This window comes from Gaeumannomyces tritici (genome assembly GCF_000145635.1).
Source record: "Gaeumannomyces tritici R3-111a-1 unplaced genomic scaffold supercont2.1, whole genome shotgun sequence".
Taxonomy (NCBI): Eukaryota; Fungi; Ascomycota; class Sordariomycetes; order Magnaporthales; family Magnaporthaceae; genus Gaeumannomyces; species Gaeumannomyces tritici.
Window position 1 is genome coordinate 6,167,034 of NW_008804545.1, and position 15,655 is coordinate 6,182,688.

A 15,655-nucleotide genomic window follows, 5' to 3' on the forward strand; every position below is an offset into this window, starting at 1 on the left:
TTAATAATGGGATATGACGAAAGGGCGCCAACGTCTCTCGGCCTCCCGAGCGACAGACCGGATGGGCGTGAGTAGGACGGGGAAACTTTAATGAGGTCAAAGGGGCAGGCCGCACGCAGCCTTTTATGACCGATCTCCCTTTTTTCTCTTTCCTTTCCCTTTTGCCCGTGTGCAGACCCTGCAGGCGAACGGGAGGGGGGTATAAGTGCTGGCGGGGGTGCTCTTGTGAGGAAAACATGGCTCGACGGACGGCTCCCGCATTCATAGGAACCATATCGCGCATCCCCCGCCTGTGGAGCGAAACAAAAGGAAAGAAACGGCCGGGGTGGCGCCCGTAGTTCTTGACAAAACCTGACGCAAACAAGGCCAAGACAAGGCCAAGGGGCAAGCAAACATCCGTGCCTGCCGGTCTGGAGATGGAGGGTCTCCACGATAGAGAAAGAAAAAAATACGTACATGGCGATGTGATATCCGACAGATGGAAGCGAGTCGGCAAGGTTGGTGACCCAATATGGAACTCACGGATCTCCAGCAGGGAGCCGGTGACACCCCCACTGCTCCCGCTAAGGGAACAGGGGCCCGCAGCGGGTGTTGGATGTGTGCGTGTGCGTGCGGGTGCGGCGACGTTGCGTCGTCAACGTGCGCTGCGGCTCCAACTCTCTCCTGGGCCTGGAGGGGAGAGCCTGGGACCCAGCCAAAAATGCCGCAGCCATGGGTTCATGGCGCAGAAACGCAAAAAAGCCATATCACACAGCTGGTGTGGGGGGGACAGAGGCGCAGACATGTGGTTTTTGTGGACAGGGGTCTACCTTCTGGAGCAGCCCCCGCGGAGCCAATCGCGTCGCTCGGACGGCCCCAGATAAGTTCCAGATGGCCTCGACCTGCCTCTCAATCTTTATGGCTCGAACTGACCTTGAATGGTGAAGCACAAAAGGAAACCCCGCTGGGTAGTGAGAAAGGGACACGCGCGTCGATGCCATCCATGCCCTCGCCTCCTTTTTCTGGTCCATCCCGACTTCTAGGATGTTGAAGGCGAACGCGATAGAGCCTGTCTTCTCGAGGGGAGACGAGCTGATTTTCGAATCGAGCGCCAAGTATGTACCTTGCAAGCGAGCGAGACAGATGAGCTCAGCCTCTGCGAGATCAGGAGTGAAAAAAAAGAAAAGAATCAAATCCTGGATAGCACAAAAATTACATAATTGATAATAGAATAGCATTAATGTGTTTTCGCGGGTTTTTCGTTTGTTCCTTGACGTGCCGACACAAAACGTCGTCAAAAGTGGACGCGTCAAACCCACATCTTGGTGAACCCTTTGGAGGCGGCGTTATAAACTTGGACTAAACAGGCAAGCAGGTACCTAGGGAATGGGGTGTGATGTGTGGTGTGGGGGCCTAGCACGCACAGACCCCGTCTTTGGAGGGTGATAGGGGCTGCCAGACCGCACGTGCTGTTTCACTCCAGTTGGGGGAGCTCGCCAAGTCGTGTCGTCCCGGCTTCTCGTCCTTGTCCATGCCAAGGAGCAGGCGTGGGTTCTTGCCGTTGGCTGTTTTTGCTCTGTATAAAAGCTCGACGGCGCGCCGGCTTCCCACTGGGCCGAACTTGATGTTTCAAGAAGTGCTGCCCACCCAGCAAGAGGGGTACCAGTGGCCACATCTATCGGATGAATATCAAGACCACAGCCACACAATACCGAACTTTGACGCCTATCAGCTCACAGTTAGCTCTCGATCCGACGCTGCGCTTCCAAGTCTTCTCGCGAGAACGTTGCGGCTAGCGCACACCCGAGGAAGAGAGGGTCAAGGACGTCTCATGTTGCAAAATGATCGATGGACTTGAGTGCGGGGGATGATTTTGTCTGATTTGGTTGAGAGATAGCTAGCTCGTCGGAGTGTCTGTCCTTCTGGAACGTCCTGCTCCTCGTCCATGCGCGTGAGCGGCGCGTGGCAGCGTTTTTTCCCCTCCAATCCATTCATCAATCTTCCCACCAGAGCGGTTCCTGAGCAATTCGTCCCGTCATCGTCGTCCAGGACAAAGACGTCTAGTCGGGCTGCTTAGTACAGGCGCTTGGGGGGCGACATGGTAGCCTTGATGGTCAGGCTACCAACGTTCTGCCAGCCCTTCTTCAGCAGCGAGACGAGGTAGTTGATGGCCAGCATGATGTTGCCGACGAGCTGCTCCTGGGTCATGCCGACGTTGCCGATGGCGACACCCATGCACAGAACCTTCTTCAGCTGGAACTTGATGGTCGACTTGACTTCGGTGACCTTGCCGCTCAGGTCGTCGGCGTGCGAGACCGGAGTGGGGAACTTGCCGGCCTTGGACAGACCGGGACCGAGCAGACGGGGGATCTGCTTGATGAGCGAGTCTGAGGCGATGAAGGCGTCGTACTTGCGGGCCAGCTTCTTGATGAGCTTCTTGTTCTTGTTGAGCTTCTTCAGGTCGTCGGCCGACATGGAGTCGATGCCGCCGTGCTTGGCGCGGTCGAGATCGTGCTGGTCACCAAGAATGCAGATGGCCATGTTGGGGCGGGGGACGACGGGCAGCTTGATGGTGCCCGAGAAACGCTTGTCACGCTGGGGGTCATAATTCTTGAGGCCCTGTTGGAGGAGAAGCGGCGGTTAGAAGGCGCCATTCCGTTGCCCCAGGCAAGGCCGGGCAGTCACAAAAACCGACGACTTACGATCTGCAGCTCGATGGTCTCGAGGAAGTTCCGCTTCTTGGTCTCGAGCGAGTACTCAAGGAGCTCGCCAACGTTGGAACGCACTCCGGCGACGGTGATTTTCGACATGATGACCGTCTTCCAGTAGAACAACTATGTGATTCTAATGGTGAGGAATACTGCGTTCAGTTCTGGTCGCTGCTGTTTTTTGGTCGTTTGAGTAGATTCGCAACACCAGCCAAGTTTTGCGCTCCAGGTTGTGGGCGAATTTCAAACCCTGCTCGGCAGTAAATCTACGGTGGAGGGCGGTGAAAATTTGGGAGCCCCCACCATGACCAGTTAGATCACGTGACGGAATCAGAAAAAAATTGGCATCACCCAGGCAGGCATCATGTCGACGACAGGCTCCGGCCTCGTATCTCAGCAGGCGAACATCCCTCCGGTCTCGAAGCGGCCGGCGGTGATTCGCGTATTGTAATTTCGACAGTCCAAGGTACGTAGCACCGCAAGGATATCCGACGATTTGGCCAAATGGTTTGCAATTGGCTGGGTGGGCGGTTCATGAGTTGGTATCTAGCTCCTAAGCATATAAGCTCGCAAGTTTCAGTCTAGGGCTGCATTTCCATGTTGATGCCAATTACCATCAAATAATAATCCCGACGATATTGTCGCAGCGCGAGATCAGCCAGTACGCTCCTCGGACGTAGTTGGGCTTAGGCACAGAGCTGCCAGTTTCGCGCGTCCGTTTCTACATCCAGAGTGCTCGACGGACACGCGGGAGCAGATATCCCGCAATTTCTGTCCATGAGGCGAGCGAGAGAAGGGACCACGGAACGAGGATCACGCAGTGAGTGTAACCAACAAGACTACTAAGACCACTAGCACACGCCCCAGGCGCATTTGTCGTGACCACCCCACCGTCAAGGACCTGTGACGAAGTCCATGGCATGTTTTTAAGGGAAGAGGTGACCACATTTCGATGGAGGAGGCCGGGAACGGAAGGAAACCCATCGGACAAGAAAAGACGTGTCGGATAACCCTCAGCAAGCCGCCGTAGCGGAGCCCCCATTTTTGGTCAGCCCCGGGTTATCTCGCCACATGACGGTGAAGAGTAACCCGGAACTGATGAAGAGAAAAAAGAGAGAAAAGAAAGAAGCTCAAAATTTGGAGAGGCCGCGACGAGGTTTTATGCTGGCCAGGGTGGATTGCCGAATGGAGCTGCGCTAAGTCTGATTGGGTCCATTTGTGGGGCGCGGTGGCTGGCGGTGGCAGAATTGACTTGGCCAGCTTGCCAGGAGGGCATGGACCTGAGCAGAGCAGGGAACGGAGCAGGCAAAGCGCAGAATCAAGAGGGAATCATGTACTAAGGATATCTACCCATCTACCTGTACCTGCCTATGCATCCCTCTATGCCTATGCCAGACGCCGGGAGAAAAAAACGGGGAAAGGTCATGACTGGGAAACGGGAAAGGAAGACATTCAGATCTTGGGAAACGTGCCGTTGTACCCCTCGACCACGGCGGTCAATAACCGGTTGGCGATGGCCGTGTCGGGCGGCAGCCTCAGGCCCCCCTCCTTGTAGCCGTCGGGCGGCGGTTGGCCGAGGTTGCTGACGCCGAACTCGAGCGCCCTCCTCACATCCTCGATGGGGACCCACTTGGCGTCCTCGAGCTCCGGGTCGTTGCCGAGGAAGATGCGCTCGCCGTCGCCCGGCAGCGCCTGCGCGATGGCGCCGATCATGAGGCTGGCGGGGAACGGCCAGGGCTGCGAGCTGTGCAGCACAACGCGCCCGACCGTGACGCCGCTCTCCTCCCAGACCTCGCGCCGGACCGCCTCCTCGATGGACTCGCCCGGCTCGAGGAAGCCGGCGAGGGTCGAGTACCAGTGCGGCGGCCATCGCTTGTTGCGCCCCAGCAGCGCCCGCCGGCCCGCGCTGTCCACCACGGCCACGATCACCGTCGGGTCCGTGCGGGGGAAGCTGACGTTGGACACCACGCCCCGCGTCGCGCAGGGCCGCCTGTCCGTCGGGGTGCCGCCCGCCAGGTCGGTTGGTGGGCACGCGCGCTTGGCGCCCGCGTGCACGGGGAGTGTCGCCTGGCCGCACTGCGCGCAAAAGGGGTTCCGGTCGTTCCACGCCATGAGGGCTCGGGCGGCGCCGTAGATGGCGGCTGTTAGCGATGGAGGAGACGTCTCGTGTCAACACAGCTCGCAACACTACCCCAGGAGCATGCACGTCCTCTTCTCTCACCTTCACCAGGGCCCAATCCTATGCTTCGTTGGTCTTTGTGGAACAACAGCCCATCTCTTGCCTGCAGTTTTTCCACCAGCGCCCTGTCCGCCGTTATGTCGACGGCGAAGTAGGGCGTGCCCTTGTACTCGTTGTGTTGGAAAAGCTCGGCGCTACTGCTCCTCGGCACGAGCCTCTGCTTGTCGTCCATGCCTAGCAGTATGATGATTGGGTGCTTCTCCTCCGAGTTGTAGTCTCTGATCATTTCGTCCTCGGTCTTGCCGAAGGGCGCCGCCCCGGTGACGCACTCGACATCCTCCCTCTTTACCCAGGCGAGCTTCTTGTCGGCCGTCGTCAGCGGGGCTAGGCTGTCGAGTGGGAGGAAGACGGTCGAGGGGTGGGCGAAGGCAGCCCTGAGGAAGTCGCGGTCGCCGCGCAGGAAGGACACCCTGTTTAGAGGATTCCCCGCAAAGTAGTTGACGACCTCGGGGCCGAACTTTTTGGAAAGCATCGAGGCGTCGCCGCGGAGGGGCTCTGGCAGCAGGGAGGCCGGTGTCGGAGTGTTTTCGCCCATGATGTCAAAACGCAGCCAAAAAACAAAAAAAAAAAACGCAGGCGGGCGGGTGGAGAGGGGACTATGCAGGCCAAGAGAGATGGGCGATGGCGGGAGGGAAGGAGACGGCAAAGAAGGACGCAAATCAAACCACACAGCAAAAAACAGCCAAAAGCGACACGGAGCGGATCCCCAGGCCAGCGACGGGGCACTTTTATACGTGCAGCGACATTGTCACACCTGTCACGCCGACGGCACGTCTAGTAAAAAAGGGGGGAGGGGGGGACCCGATCCATCGATGTGTGGGGGGGCCTTTGTGTGCGCACGCGGCGATGGCTGCGGGGCTTGTTGGTGGCAAGTAAGGTAGGAGGTAGGTAGGTATGGAGGGCGGATGATGTATGATGGGGTTTACGCATTCCGTCCTCATCCTCGCCCCTGGCGGAACCACTGGATTGGAAATACGCCCCGCCAGGCCAGCCCAGATCCAGCGTGTGGTCCAATGGAAGGCCACGGGCGCGTTCGGAAGCTTCGGCGGTGTCGTGCCATGCGGCTTGCTGACATTGGCCCTGAATTTTGATGGAGGGAACTGGAGGTGTTAGATGTCCATCAGAAACACTGCGTCCAGACACGGGCCAGGGCGCGAGAGGTGCCGACGCGAGGGTTGTAAGCGGTCAGACCCAACCGCGACCCAACGATGCTTGCCCCCGAGGCCAGGTAGGTGTCCCGGCTGCGCTGGCCTTTCACAGTCCAGTGCCCGGACGGCGGCGGCGTCGGAGGGCCAAGGCGTTTGTGGGTCGGTCGGGAAAGCCCAAGCCCCCGTGTCGGCCCGTTGCCCAGGTCGAGAAGAAATAAAGTATCGACCTGGCTATTTGGGTAGGTATCTACCTTGATCTTGCGGCGTCTCATCTCGTCAACCCGGGCGGTCGCGTTGACCCGATGTGGTATTATCGGGTTTTATAGGGCTTGGGTAGGTTTCCTCCACCATCATCTTCGCCGCGGGCGAGCCTCAATAGGACTGCTTGGTCTCCTGGCCGTGCGAGTATAGTATACCATTTGCCCTTTTTCCTATTGAGACGCCAACGTCTGTGCAGTTGGTCTTTGCGCCAGCAGTCCATTTTGTATGGGCGCATGCTGGGCTGAGGCCAAATTTGAGGGCGGCTTTGGCAGAGCGAGATTGAGCGGGATTGGATCTGGCCCTGGTCAGGGCGGCCCCGCAGGCGACGGGTGGCACGACTCGCCAAAGCCCGTCAATGTGCCCTTTTGACAGCCAGTTCCCCGCACAGCACAAGCCCAATGGGCGGCTGTCCCGAGTAATGCAATGCACCATCAGCCGGCCTGGGCAGCTGGGCTGTGGGCTCTCCGCGCATCCAGCACGGCGGCCCTCTATTTTTGCTCTGGGAAAACTCTGCATGGAGCGCCGGGCGGAGCTTGAATTGAGTTGAAACGGGGAGAAGAATACTCTGGCACTCTGGCTTGTAGGGCCACGTGGGGCCTACCCCAACGGTCCCCGTGTCCGCGTCCATCTCAGGGATGGGCTGTTGTGTAGGGGATGTGTCCATGTGTCTGTCCATGTGTCCATGCACCTCTTCATTAAATCACGCCGTCGGCTTGCCTGGTTGCGTCTTCTCAATCCGGCATAAATTTCTTCTGTTCTTTCTCTGGGGCGCGGGCTGAATAAAAACCAATCAGGAATGCAAAGCCACAGAAATTGCACATTGCACATGGACGCGTGCCTAGCTTGAAAGAGCAGGACACACGAGCGAAAAAATCCTGCTCGTTCATTTTTTTTTCTCTTTGGGTCTTAGTTCGCCCATCTCCAACATCGCGCGAATTCCCTGTTGGTCTCTCTCGTTCTTGTAATCATCGTTTTTGTAATCCCTTGTCCTTCCTTTCGCTTTCGCCTTCACTTTTTCTCTATTGCGCCCCCGCGCATCTCCCGCGTTGGCCAGAGCACGACGGCAAACACTAGGCGGCTCCCTCGGCTGCTCGAGGCTAGACGCGGCTCTGTCCCTCTCTAGATGTGAGCCCGATCGACCCCCAAAAAAAGGTCCACCTCACACGATGGCGCCTCCCACCGGACCCCTAAACCTCGACGTCGAGGCCATCTCGGGTATCTGCGGATCGATATCCATCGCCTGCTGGGTCGTCGTATTCTCGCCCCAGATCGTCGAGAACTTCCGTCGCAGCAGCGCCGACGGCCTGTCGCTGCAGTTCATCATCATCTGGCTCGCCGGCGATGTCTTCAACATTCTGGGTGCCGTCCTGCAGGGCGTCCTACCCACCATGGTCAGTACCAGGCAAAAATGAGCCGGCGCCTGCTTGCTTCGTCAACCCGCCACTGACAACAGCCTCGCAGATCATCCTGGCCGTCTACTACACCATAGCAGACATCGTCCTCCTGGGCCAGTGCTTCTACTACCGTGGCTTCACCTTCCGTGATGAGGCGGTTCCGTCGGCGCCCAAGCCGCGCAAGTCACTATCAGCATCCAATGGCCACGCTACTAATGATCAAATCGGCGAGCCGAACGAGCGTACGGGTCTTTTGACTCGCGAGCCGGACCGCCGTCGTCCTAGCGCCGGGAATGCCGGCCTGGCTGAGCACCGTCGCGGGTCTTGGTCCAACAATTCTCACCACCTCTCGCCCGTCGTGCCGCTGTTGGATGAGTCCGCCTTCGTCCGCGACACGGCGCTTCCGACCCCGGCATCCAGATCACCGGCCCGCGGCTCCACCGCCTCCAAGCTCCAGGCGGCCGGCTTCAACCTGCTCGCCGTCCTCATGGTTTGCACCGCCGGTGTTGCCGGATGGTACATGAGCCGACCGCGCCCGAGTCACCGTGGAGAAGATGCCCAACCACCATCTCCCCCCAGCACTGGCGACGACGTCCTGGAATTCAGCTTTTGGGGCCAGATCTTCGGCTGGCTGTGCGCCGTCCTCTACCTCGGTTCCCGCGTGCCCCAGATCCTCCTCAACTGGCGCCGCAAGTCCACCGAGGGCGTGAGCATGCTCTTCTTCCTCTTTGCCTGCCTCGGCAACCTCACCTACGTCCTCTCCATCTTCGCCTTCGAGCCGTCCTGTCACGTCCGCGGGTCGGCGGCTTCCGGATGCGCCCCGGGCGAGGCTGCCCATGCCTACTGGCAGTACATCCTCGTCAACCTCTCGTGGCTAGCCGGCAGTCTTGGCACCCTGCTGCTCGACATGGGCATCTTTGTCCAATTCTTCCTGTACAATAAGGAGGAAGAAGATGACGACTACGACGACGACTTCCTCGACGACGAAGACACCGCCGTCTCCGACGCCGATGGGGAGAGCATCGACGGCGAGCGCTGGGACTCGCGCCCTATTCTCCAGCGCAGCATGTCCAATTACTCGCACTGAACGTTTCCTTATTTCCTTCTTTTACTTCCCCATTACCTTTTTTCTGGCCTGTCTTCTCTTCTATTCGCATAACTCCCTCTTTGCTCTGACATCGGATTTTGCCTTTTATCGTTGGTTTGGGCGGTTACGGTCCGGAAAAAGAAAACTACTAAAAAGCTAGGTATCTACCAGTTTGTTTGCGGCAACGCGTCTCCTCGGTTTTTTTTTTTTTTTTTGCACATTCGGGATATCTGGGATCACATTTATTTACAACAAAAAAAAGTATCTTCTTTGTTATGTTTTAATCCTTTCCATCGAGGAAGAGAGCTCAAGGAGCATCCACGCACACGAATAGACAGCGCGCCCCATGCGGCAGTTTCCACCGTGCTGGGACTGCAATGCTATAACTGTTACTTTCTATATGCCCATTGTGCCCACGTGTAATCCGAAGACGCGTTGCAATCATCCGGTGACTGCCAGCTGATGCCAAACGATCATTATTGCGCAACACGGCAGGGTCGACACCGGACCATCGCTTGACGATGGCGTCGCCATGTAGTAACATAACCAGGCGAATGCACAAGGCCGCCCCAAAAAAAATTATTTGGTTGGTAGGTACATCCCAGCCCTCGTCCCCTACAGATGCCTCACCTCCGGACATATATTTAGCGCCCGTTGGTGCGTCCCCTCGCTGCGCCTTCGACTGATCAAAAACACATAATCCACATTCTACCGGATTTTGCCCACCCAACCTTTGTTCTGTTCCCGCCTCCATCACAACCACAAATGACCTCACCCAGCTCCCCATCCGAAAAGCTGCCCGCGCCCGTCGTGTGGAAGCAGGGCATGACGGACCTGGCTTACGGCCAGCCGTACGTCTTCCCGTTAGGAGTCCCCCGCCCGCGCATCCCGCCCGAAACCTCGCGCAGCCGGCCGCCGGCCTCCCCCGCGGCGCGGCGCCTCTACTGGACGCTAGCCGGCCCGCTCCACTCGTCGGCCACTACGGGCATGCCCGAGGACCAAGACCCGGACGCGCCGCGGGAGCCTTACTTCCGGGGGGCCGGACGACTGGCACCCGATCTCGCGGGAGCCAATGTGCGCCGACTGGCCGCAGGCGTCCATCGCGGTGCACGAGAGCAACCTACAGGACTGGCGCGACAGATTGTGGGACGAGTTCGTGGGCGAAGGGTACGACGAGGAGGAGGAGCCGGAGCTGACGGCCCGACACGAGGAGGAGGGCATGCCGCCCGCGTTCGACGAGCCGGCCGTCGTTGTGTACGCGTCGGACGGGCGCAAAAAAAAAAACGTCACGGTCCACGACTTTGTGTCGGCCGTGCACCCGTGGCTGATGGGCCGCCGCGACGATATGGTCAGAGCGATCAAGAACAGCGACCGGGGCGCGCCGGTCGCCGGGGACGAGCGTCTGGTGATTGTCGCGGTGCAGCCGCATTCGCCGAGTGCTCGGGACGAGGACGAGTGGCGCCGCTCGCTGAAGTCGACGTACGAGAAGAGGCGGCGGGAGCCCCAGCCGCGCTTCCCGCAGGAGCCTGCGGGAGGTCCTGTCGTGCGGCCCTGGTGGGAGGAGTGGGGGGGAAACACTTGGGTTCTGCGCCGGCAGGAGATTCTAGAATAGATGCAAAAGTTCTCGGTAGCTAGCTCGACTCTTGATGTGGCCGCTCATAATAAAGGGTCTCTAGTCCCCCACGTATAGCAACAGCCTGCACGCGGCCCCTCGCTACCTCCTTCGGATGTTAGAATAGGGGCACGGCAGTTATTTTGGCCTGGTCTTTCCATGTGTTTGCCTTGCGCCTCAGTGTGCCCTCCATGTCCTCTAAACATATCGCGCGTGAGGGGCCGCGGTGATCGACCTGCGCGCCTACTGCGCACACCGGTACTCTTTATCGACGATGTTCAAGTGCCAGACCCAAACCCCTTGGTTGAGACATCCTACTCGTGTGTGTACTGGGTCGGTCATTTATGCGAGGGTTGGGTCTCGGATGGTCTTTGAGATTACGGGCCGGCCCATACTTCCTCGGGAGAATAATCCTCTCTTGGTTTAAGGCACTGAGTCTTCTTCAGGGAATTCCACAAGGAGTCGAGTCACTGACCAAATTGCTAGAAAACAAAGAAGCGAGTTCGAATGATTTGAGACTACTTGCTCTCGCATTTTGACCAAAATCGGCGCATTCACTATCGATACGCAGGCGAATTTTAGCATACTAGTAGGTATATACTGGGTTGTCAAGGACAACCCACTCCAGGGTTATGGAATCAACGGTAGTGGGGAAGTTGGTTGCGATTGTGCTTATCAGGACGCGTCGCGCTATTAATATTCACGGAATAAGCAGAGCCGCTCTAGAGCCTTGCTGTACTTTATCTTCTCTTTGCCCATTGAGGGTAGAAAAGGCCGTTGCTAAGGTGGCCTTTTGTTAAGTTATGCTCTTTGGTTCTGCTCAATTGGTTGTCAATTTGCCAGTAATGGCAGGTTGGCGATCTCATGCAATAAGGAAGCACTTCATTTACTAAATTTCTTGGCAACTACATTGCTACTGCGAGGCAGCTTTATGGCTAGCTCCTCCGCCGATCTTTTAAACGATTGAACGTTGTTACCACTAGATGACTGAAAGGGCACTAGATGGATGTCAGCACGTTGCTTTTTAGGGAGTTATACCTTTAAGTGCAATTACCAGTCCCTTTGTATCGTCCTCGTGCATGAATTACTGTAGAACCTGTTACCTCTCCTTCTTTAATTACGCTGTATTAAGGAGAAAGGGATTAGGAAAGGCATAAAATGAGGAGGTAGTGTCGGGCGAAACCGGTTCAAAAGGAATGAAATACAATAGTTAAAAACTATTACAAAGGATAGTATATTTTAAGCTAGCTCTTTTAAAAAAAACTCGTGTGTAGCAGCAGATAAGTCTGCAACATGTAGCTAACAAATATTTATAGCTTAAAGTTGGAGTGTCCATGCTACGGGTGGCTATTGTAACCAGTGATGTAGTAGCGAGGGAGCTGTGCTATTTTAATAAAATGATGAAATGGAAGACCATGGTTTTCGAGCGGACAGAAGCAGAGCAAGGGCGCAAGGCTAAGAGCAAAGCTGGGACGAAAGTTTGTGCAGTCTTTTCCAGTTTCAGTTCAATTTGAGCTTAGCCAGCTCATAAACACAAAGTTGGTATACGATGCAGTGTTTATACACAGTGCGTAAGATGCGGAGGTTTAACTTGTACTTCAAAGCCAACCATTCCTAACCAAGGGCCCAAGCCGTTCCACGGTCGGGTGCGTCGGTTCACAATGCGCGACTATAAAGATATCCACCGCGTTTCAGGAGAACACGGGGCTTGTTGCAAATACTCACCCTGTCCACAAATGAGGACTTGACCATCGACTTTAGGAATAATATGTTTGGGTTAACATGGCCGACACGCAGTCCCAGTCCGGAGCCTTTTTTTTCTGCTTATGCGGAGTGATTGTGGTCACCACCCCGACCCCACCACACGGTTCCCACGACTCGACAGGCATTTTTATCCGGTTGTGCTGATAATAAATATGCACAAGTATAAAAACAGGCAATTTTTGCGTAAGAGGGAAGCAGCACAAAACTTTATGTACCTCAACATGAAATTTCCCCACTGGCTTATACGTGTCATATCTATCCACAACCGGGAGGCCAAATGTTTGATTCCAGCACCTTCCAAGCTTTTCAAGTGGTTTATGCTCAGCCACCACCGACCGCAACAGCGGCCCGGCGCCGGTTATGTTGGCGCCACCAGTCGCGGAGGAACCAGCGGGGGGTACCCTGACACAACTCTGCACAAACCTATCAGAACTTGCCAAAGAAGCATCCCCAGAGCTTAGGTGCTCCATGGCCCCATCCCGCTCCCTCGGCGGCTATGGGGGGCGCCGGAGTTATTCACCCATCCATACCTCAAGGGTATGGTGGGTGCGAAGTCTTCTCGGGCGGCACATGATCCTGGTTGTGCTCCATCATGCTGCAAGGAGCGAGAGGGGGGAACGGGACTCCAGTGGAGTGGATGCCGCAGTTGCCCGGCTAGCCATGAAATCAAATCCAGTAAAGAGTGAAGGTTGGGAGGGCTCTCGTCATGACGGCAAGGGGATAGGAGAAAAGAAGACGGTGGGATGAACTCAATAAAAAAAGAAAAAAGGCCAGTCACGCGTTACTCGTCAGGCCGCACGCCCGCCCCATGCTACGTACCACAGCATTTTGCACACGTACACATGCACACGCCCTCCCGTCTACCCTTGCTAACTCACCGCCGTGTCCTTGGCGAACCTTTGTGCCTCTCCCACGGGGTCCACTGGCCTTGTCTCCTTGAGGCAAGGCCGGGGACGTCGCCGCCGCGTCCTCGCATCTCCCTTAGGCCCAATATGGGACTCGGTTGGCTGGATACGGGCAGGTGGGTGGCGAAATCAGAGGCAGGAAGGTGGGGAGGGGGAGAGTGGCCCAGTCAGCGAGACGTGAGCCTCGTGAGGGAGAGTGAGGCAAAGAGATGGGGAACGGACACAAAAAGGAAAGAAGCAAAGAAAAAAACAAGAGGTTGAACTAACCCTAATGGAGTTCTGTCAAGAAGCAGCGGTTTCCTTTTTCAAGTGCAGATCACGGCCCGCCGTCTGCTTCTTTCCTCTTTCGGACCAGAAAGAGGGAAAAAAAGCATCATGGGCAACAAGAAAAGTGGGATGGTATGTGCTTCCTGCAGAGAGGAGCAGCAGGACGCAGGTTTGGAGCGTGCAGTAGCCCACCCTCCTCCCCCTACACTTTGCCGAGACCGGCCAGGCGGCCCAACCCCTCCCATCGTGATCTGGGAAGCACGGCCACGACAGCTTGCAGGAAGGCAACATCTTGGCTCTCGCGGTTGTTTCTGTATGCTGTCGTGCATAACAGTGTACTGCCAGACTGACCGTATCCCGTACGAGTGCCCAACTTCACCATCTCCCTCTCTCTCCTGGCCTGACCAGTTAGCAGGGTGGTCTTGGGAGGAAGCCGCCCAGCAGCCGGTATAGGCTTGAGCGGGCTCGGGCCGGCCTTGTTCGGCCAAATAAAAAGGGGGGGGAAGAGAAAGCAAGAGCAAGGCAGAGGATGAGATAAATCGAAAAGCCGCAGGACCTACACGCGGCAGCGGCGCCTCACGTCACGCTGGGGAAGTGACCAACCCCCTTTGGGACAAAGAATGGGCTTAGTGCACAAAAGGTGGGTGGGAGGCGTCTGTGTGCTCGGCGTAATGTGAAAAAAAAAAGCGCGGCAGGCAGAAATGAAAGGGCTAGGAGGCTAGGGATGGGCAAAGGACCCTTGGCGCTAGAATCTACCGTCACCTTCTCTTCACGCCCACACGGACACACACGCCCGCCACCCTAGATTAGCAGTGCCGGGGACACCCAGTCGGAGGATCCCCGTTGGGAGATGGGCGCCACCATCGTGAGTCTGGGTTTTTCTGGAGTGAGGGAAAAGGGAAATATCGAGAGAAAACCCAGCAGGGGAAAGGGGAGTTAGAGTTTGGTAAGCGCGGAAACAAAAAGGGGAAAAGAGAAAAAGAGAAAAAGAAAGAAAGGGAACGAGTAGTGTCTCCCGGCCAGTAGGCACTCCTCCTCACCGGCCGGGGGCGAGGACGCTAACCTCTGATCTGGCACTTCGGTCCAAGTGGGAAAGGCGAACCAGCAAGGCCGGAAGCCCACCCCGGAGTCCAAGGAGGAAAGGTGGGCGGCATTTCGTCGACGCCAAGGAAAGAGAAAAATCTTGATGGCGCCCATGCTGATCTCAGGGGGGGGGGACATGCAGCAAGGGCAACAACGACGGCACTCTCGACTGGACAAGACAGACGGACAGACGACCAGCATGCGGCGTGGATGCCCCGCCGAGCAGTGGTGGTGAGCTGATAGATGAGAGTGGATTCATCGAGAGTGGATGTCACTTTGAGCGACAGCGCGGCTGGGGTGGTGGTGGTCGGCTTGGCCCAATACGCGAGGGTTGGTCAGGTGGTCCCGGCTGGGGAGGAGGAGGAGGAGGGTGGGATGGCGGTCTTCGGCGAGGCCGGGCAATTGGAGGGACGAGTATATCGGCCTATCCCCCCACATCTCCGGGATGAGATGTGTTTCGAAACACTGAGGGATCGCCGGCGAGCCCGGGGGGCGGGAGCGGATCAAGATTGCTGGGCTTTTTTTTTCCTTTGCTGAGCCAGGAAATGGGAAAAGACCAACAGAAAACCAGGGTTCAACCAGGGTGGGAGAGAGAGAGAGTGTGTGTGTGCCGCACATGCATGCACGCACCCGTGGTCCATCGTCCATCATCATCGTCGACGCCAAGCAACCCTCCCATATGAGGGCGGCATGGGTGGTAAGCAGCAACGTCATGAAGACTCAGTCGGCTGCCATAGGCTTGCATGTGGAGGGAAGACGAAACGCGGGCGGGGAGCATGTAATGATTTGCCGACGGTGAACACGAACAAAAGATCACCATTGATGAAACACGCACACAAAGGAAAAGACGTGGGAACTGACCCCACGACCAACAAAGCCGCCCATGACAAAAACCCACGGCATGAACGGGAAGGCGATGAGGAGTCCCCGCCGCAATTTCGTCGACTTCCGGAGTAGGAAAGTTTGATCTGGAGCGAGGATATGATAGAGTGAAAGGCAGAGAGAGAGGGAAGAGAGGGTGCAAGGTGGGTTTGGTGTTGTTTCGATGTCTTCTCTTTGTTGACATTGCGGTTCCCCAATTGGCTGCGAGGAGGTCTGGGGCCCGGCGATCCATACCGCAATTCCATTATCATGCAGAAATGGACAAGATTAAAATGGGATGCGAAGAAACGCCCAGAGAAGTGAAAATAGCACACACACGCACACAC

At 56.8% G+C, this 15,655-nt stretch overlaps 5 protein-coding genes across 5 annotated transcripts; 3 read left to right on the top strand and 2 right to left on the bottom strand.

Annotated features, from left to right (window-relative positions):
- Positions 1 to 1,820: 1,820 nt before the first annotated feature.
- GGTG_01957 (60S ribosomal protein L10a) lies at positions 1,821 to 3,049 on the bottom strand. The gene is made up of 2 exons (XM_009219728.1): positions 2,682 to 3,049; positions 1,821 to 2,598 (listed from the first exon to the last, which is right to left on the bottom strand). The coding sequence occupies exons 1-2, from the start codon at positions 2,787 to 2,789 to the stop codon at positions 2,053 to 2,055; spliced, it is 654 nt and encodes a 217-aa protein (XP_009217992.1). The 5' UTR covers positions 2,790 to 3,049; the 3' UTR covers positions 1,821 to 2,052.
- A 949-nt stretch (positions 3,050 to 3,998) lies between these two features.
- On the bottom strand, positions 3,999 to 5,722 carry GGTG_01958 (peroxisomal NADH pyrophosphatase NUDT12). The gene is made up of 2 exons (XM_009219729.1): positions 4,909 to 5,722; positions 3,999 to 4,828 (listed from the first exon to the last, which is right to left on the bottom strand). The coding sequence occupies exons 1-2, from the start codon at positions 5,459 to 5,461 to the stop codon at positions 4,140 to 4,142; spliced, it is 1,242 nt and encodes a 413-aa protein (XP_009217993.1). The 5' UTR covers positions 5,462 to 5,722; the 3' UTR covers positions 3,999 to 4,139.
- Positions 5,723 to 7,000: 1,278 nt separating this feature from the next.
- On the top strand, positions 7,001 to 9,256 carry GGTG_01959 (PQ-loop repeat-containing protein 2). Its single transcript, XM_009219730.1, has 2 exons — positions 7,001 to 7,726; positions 7,797 to 9,256. The coding sequence occupies exons 1-2, from the start codon at positions 7,502 to 7,504 to the stop codon at positions 8,814 to 8,816; spliced, it is 1,245 nt and encodes a 414-aa protein (XP_009217994.1). The 5' UTR covers positions 7,001 to 7,501; the 3' UTR covers positions 8,817 to 9,256.
- A 325-nt stretch (positions 9,257 to 9,581) lies between these two features.
- On the top strand, positions 9,582 to 10,507 carry GGTG_01960 (hypothetical protein; the record flags this gene model as incomplete). The annotated part of the gene is made up of 2 exons (XM_009219731.1): positions 9,582 to 9,890; positions 9,943 to 10,507. The coding sequence occupies 2 exons, from the start codon at positions 9,582 to 9,584 to the stop codon at positions 10,426 to 10,428; spliced, it is 795 nt and encodes a 264-aa protein (XP_009217995.1). The 3' UTR covers positions 10,429 to 10,507.
- Positions 10,508 to 15,063: 4,556 nt separating this feature from the next.
- On the top strand, positions 15,064 to 15,414 carry GGTG_01961 (hypothetical protein; the record flags this gene model as incomplete). The annotated part of the gene is made up of 2 exons (XM_009219732.1): positions 15,064 to 15,144; positions 15,325 to 15,414. 2 exons carry the CDS (start codon positions 15,064 to 15,066, stop codon positions 15,412 to 15,414), a joined length of 171 nt encoding a protein of 56 aa, XP_009217996.1.
- Positions 15,415 to 15,655: the final 241 nt, after the last annotated feature.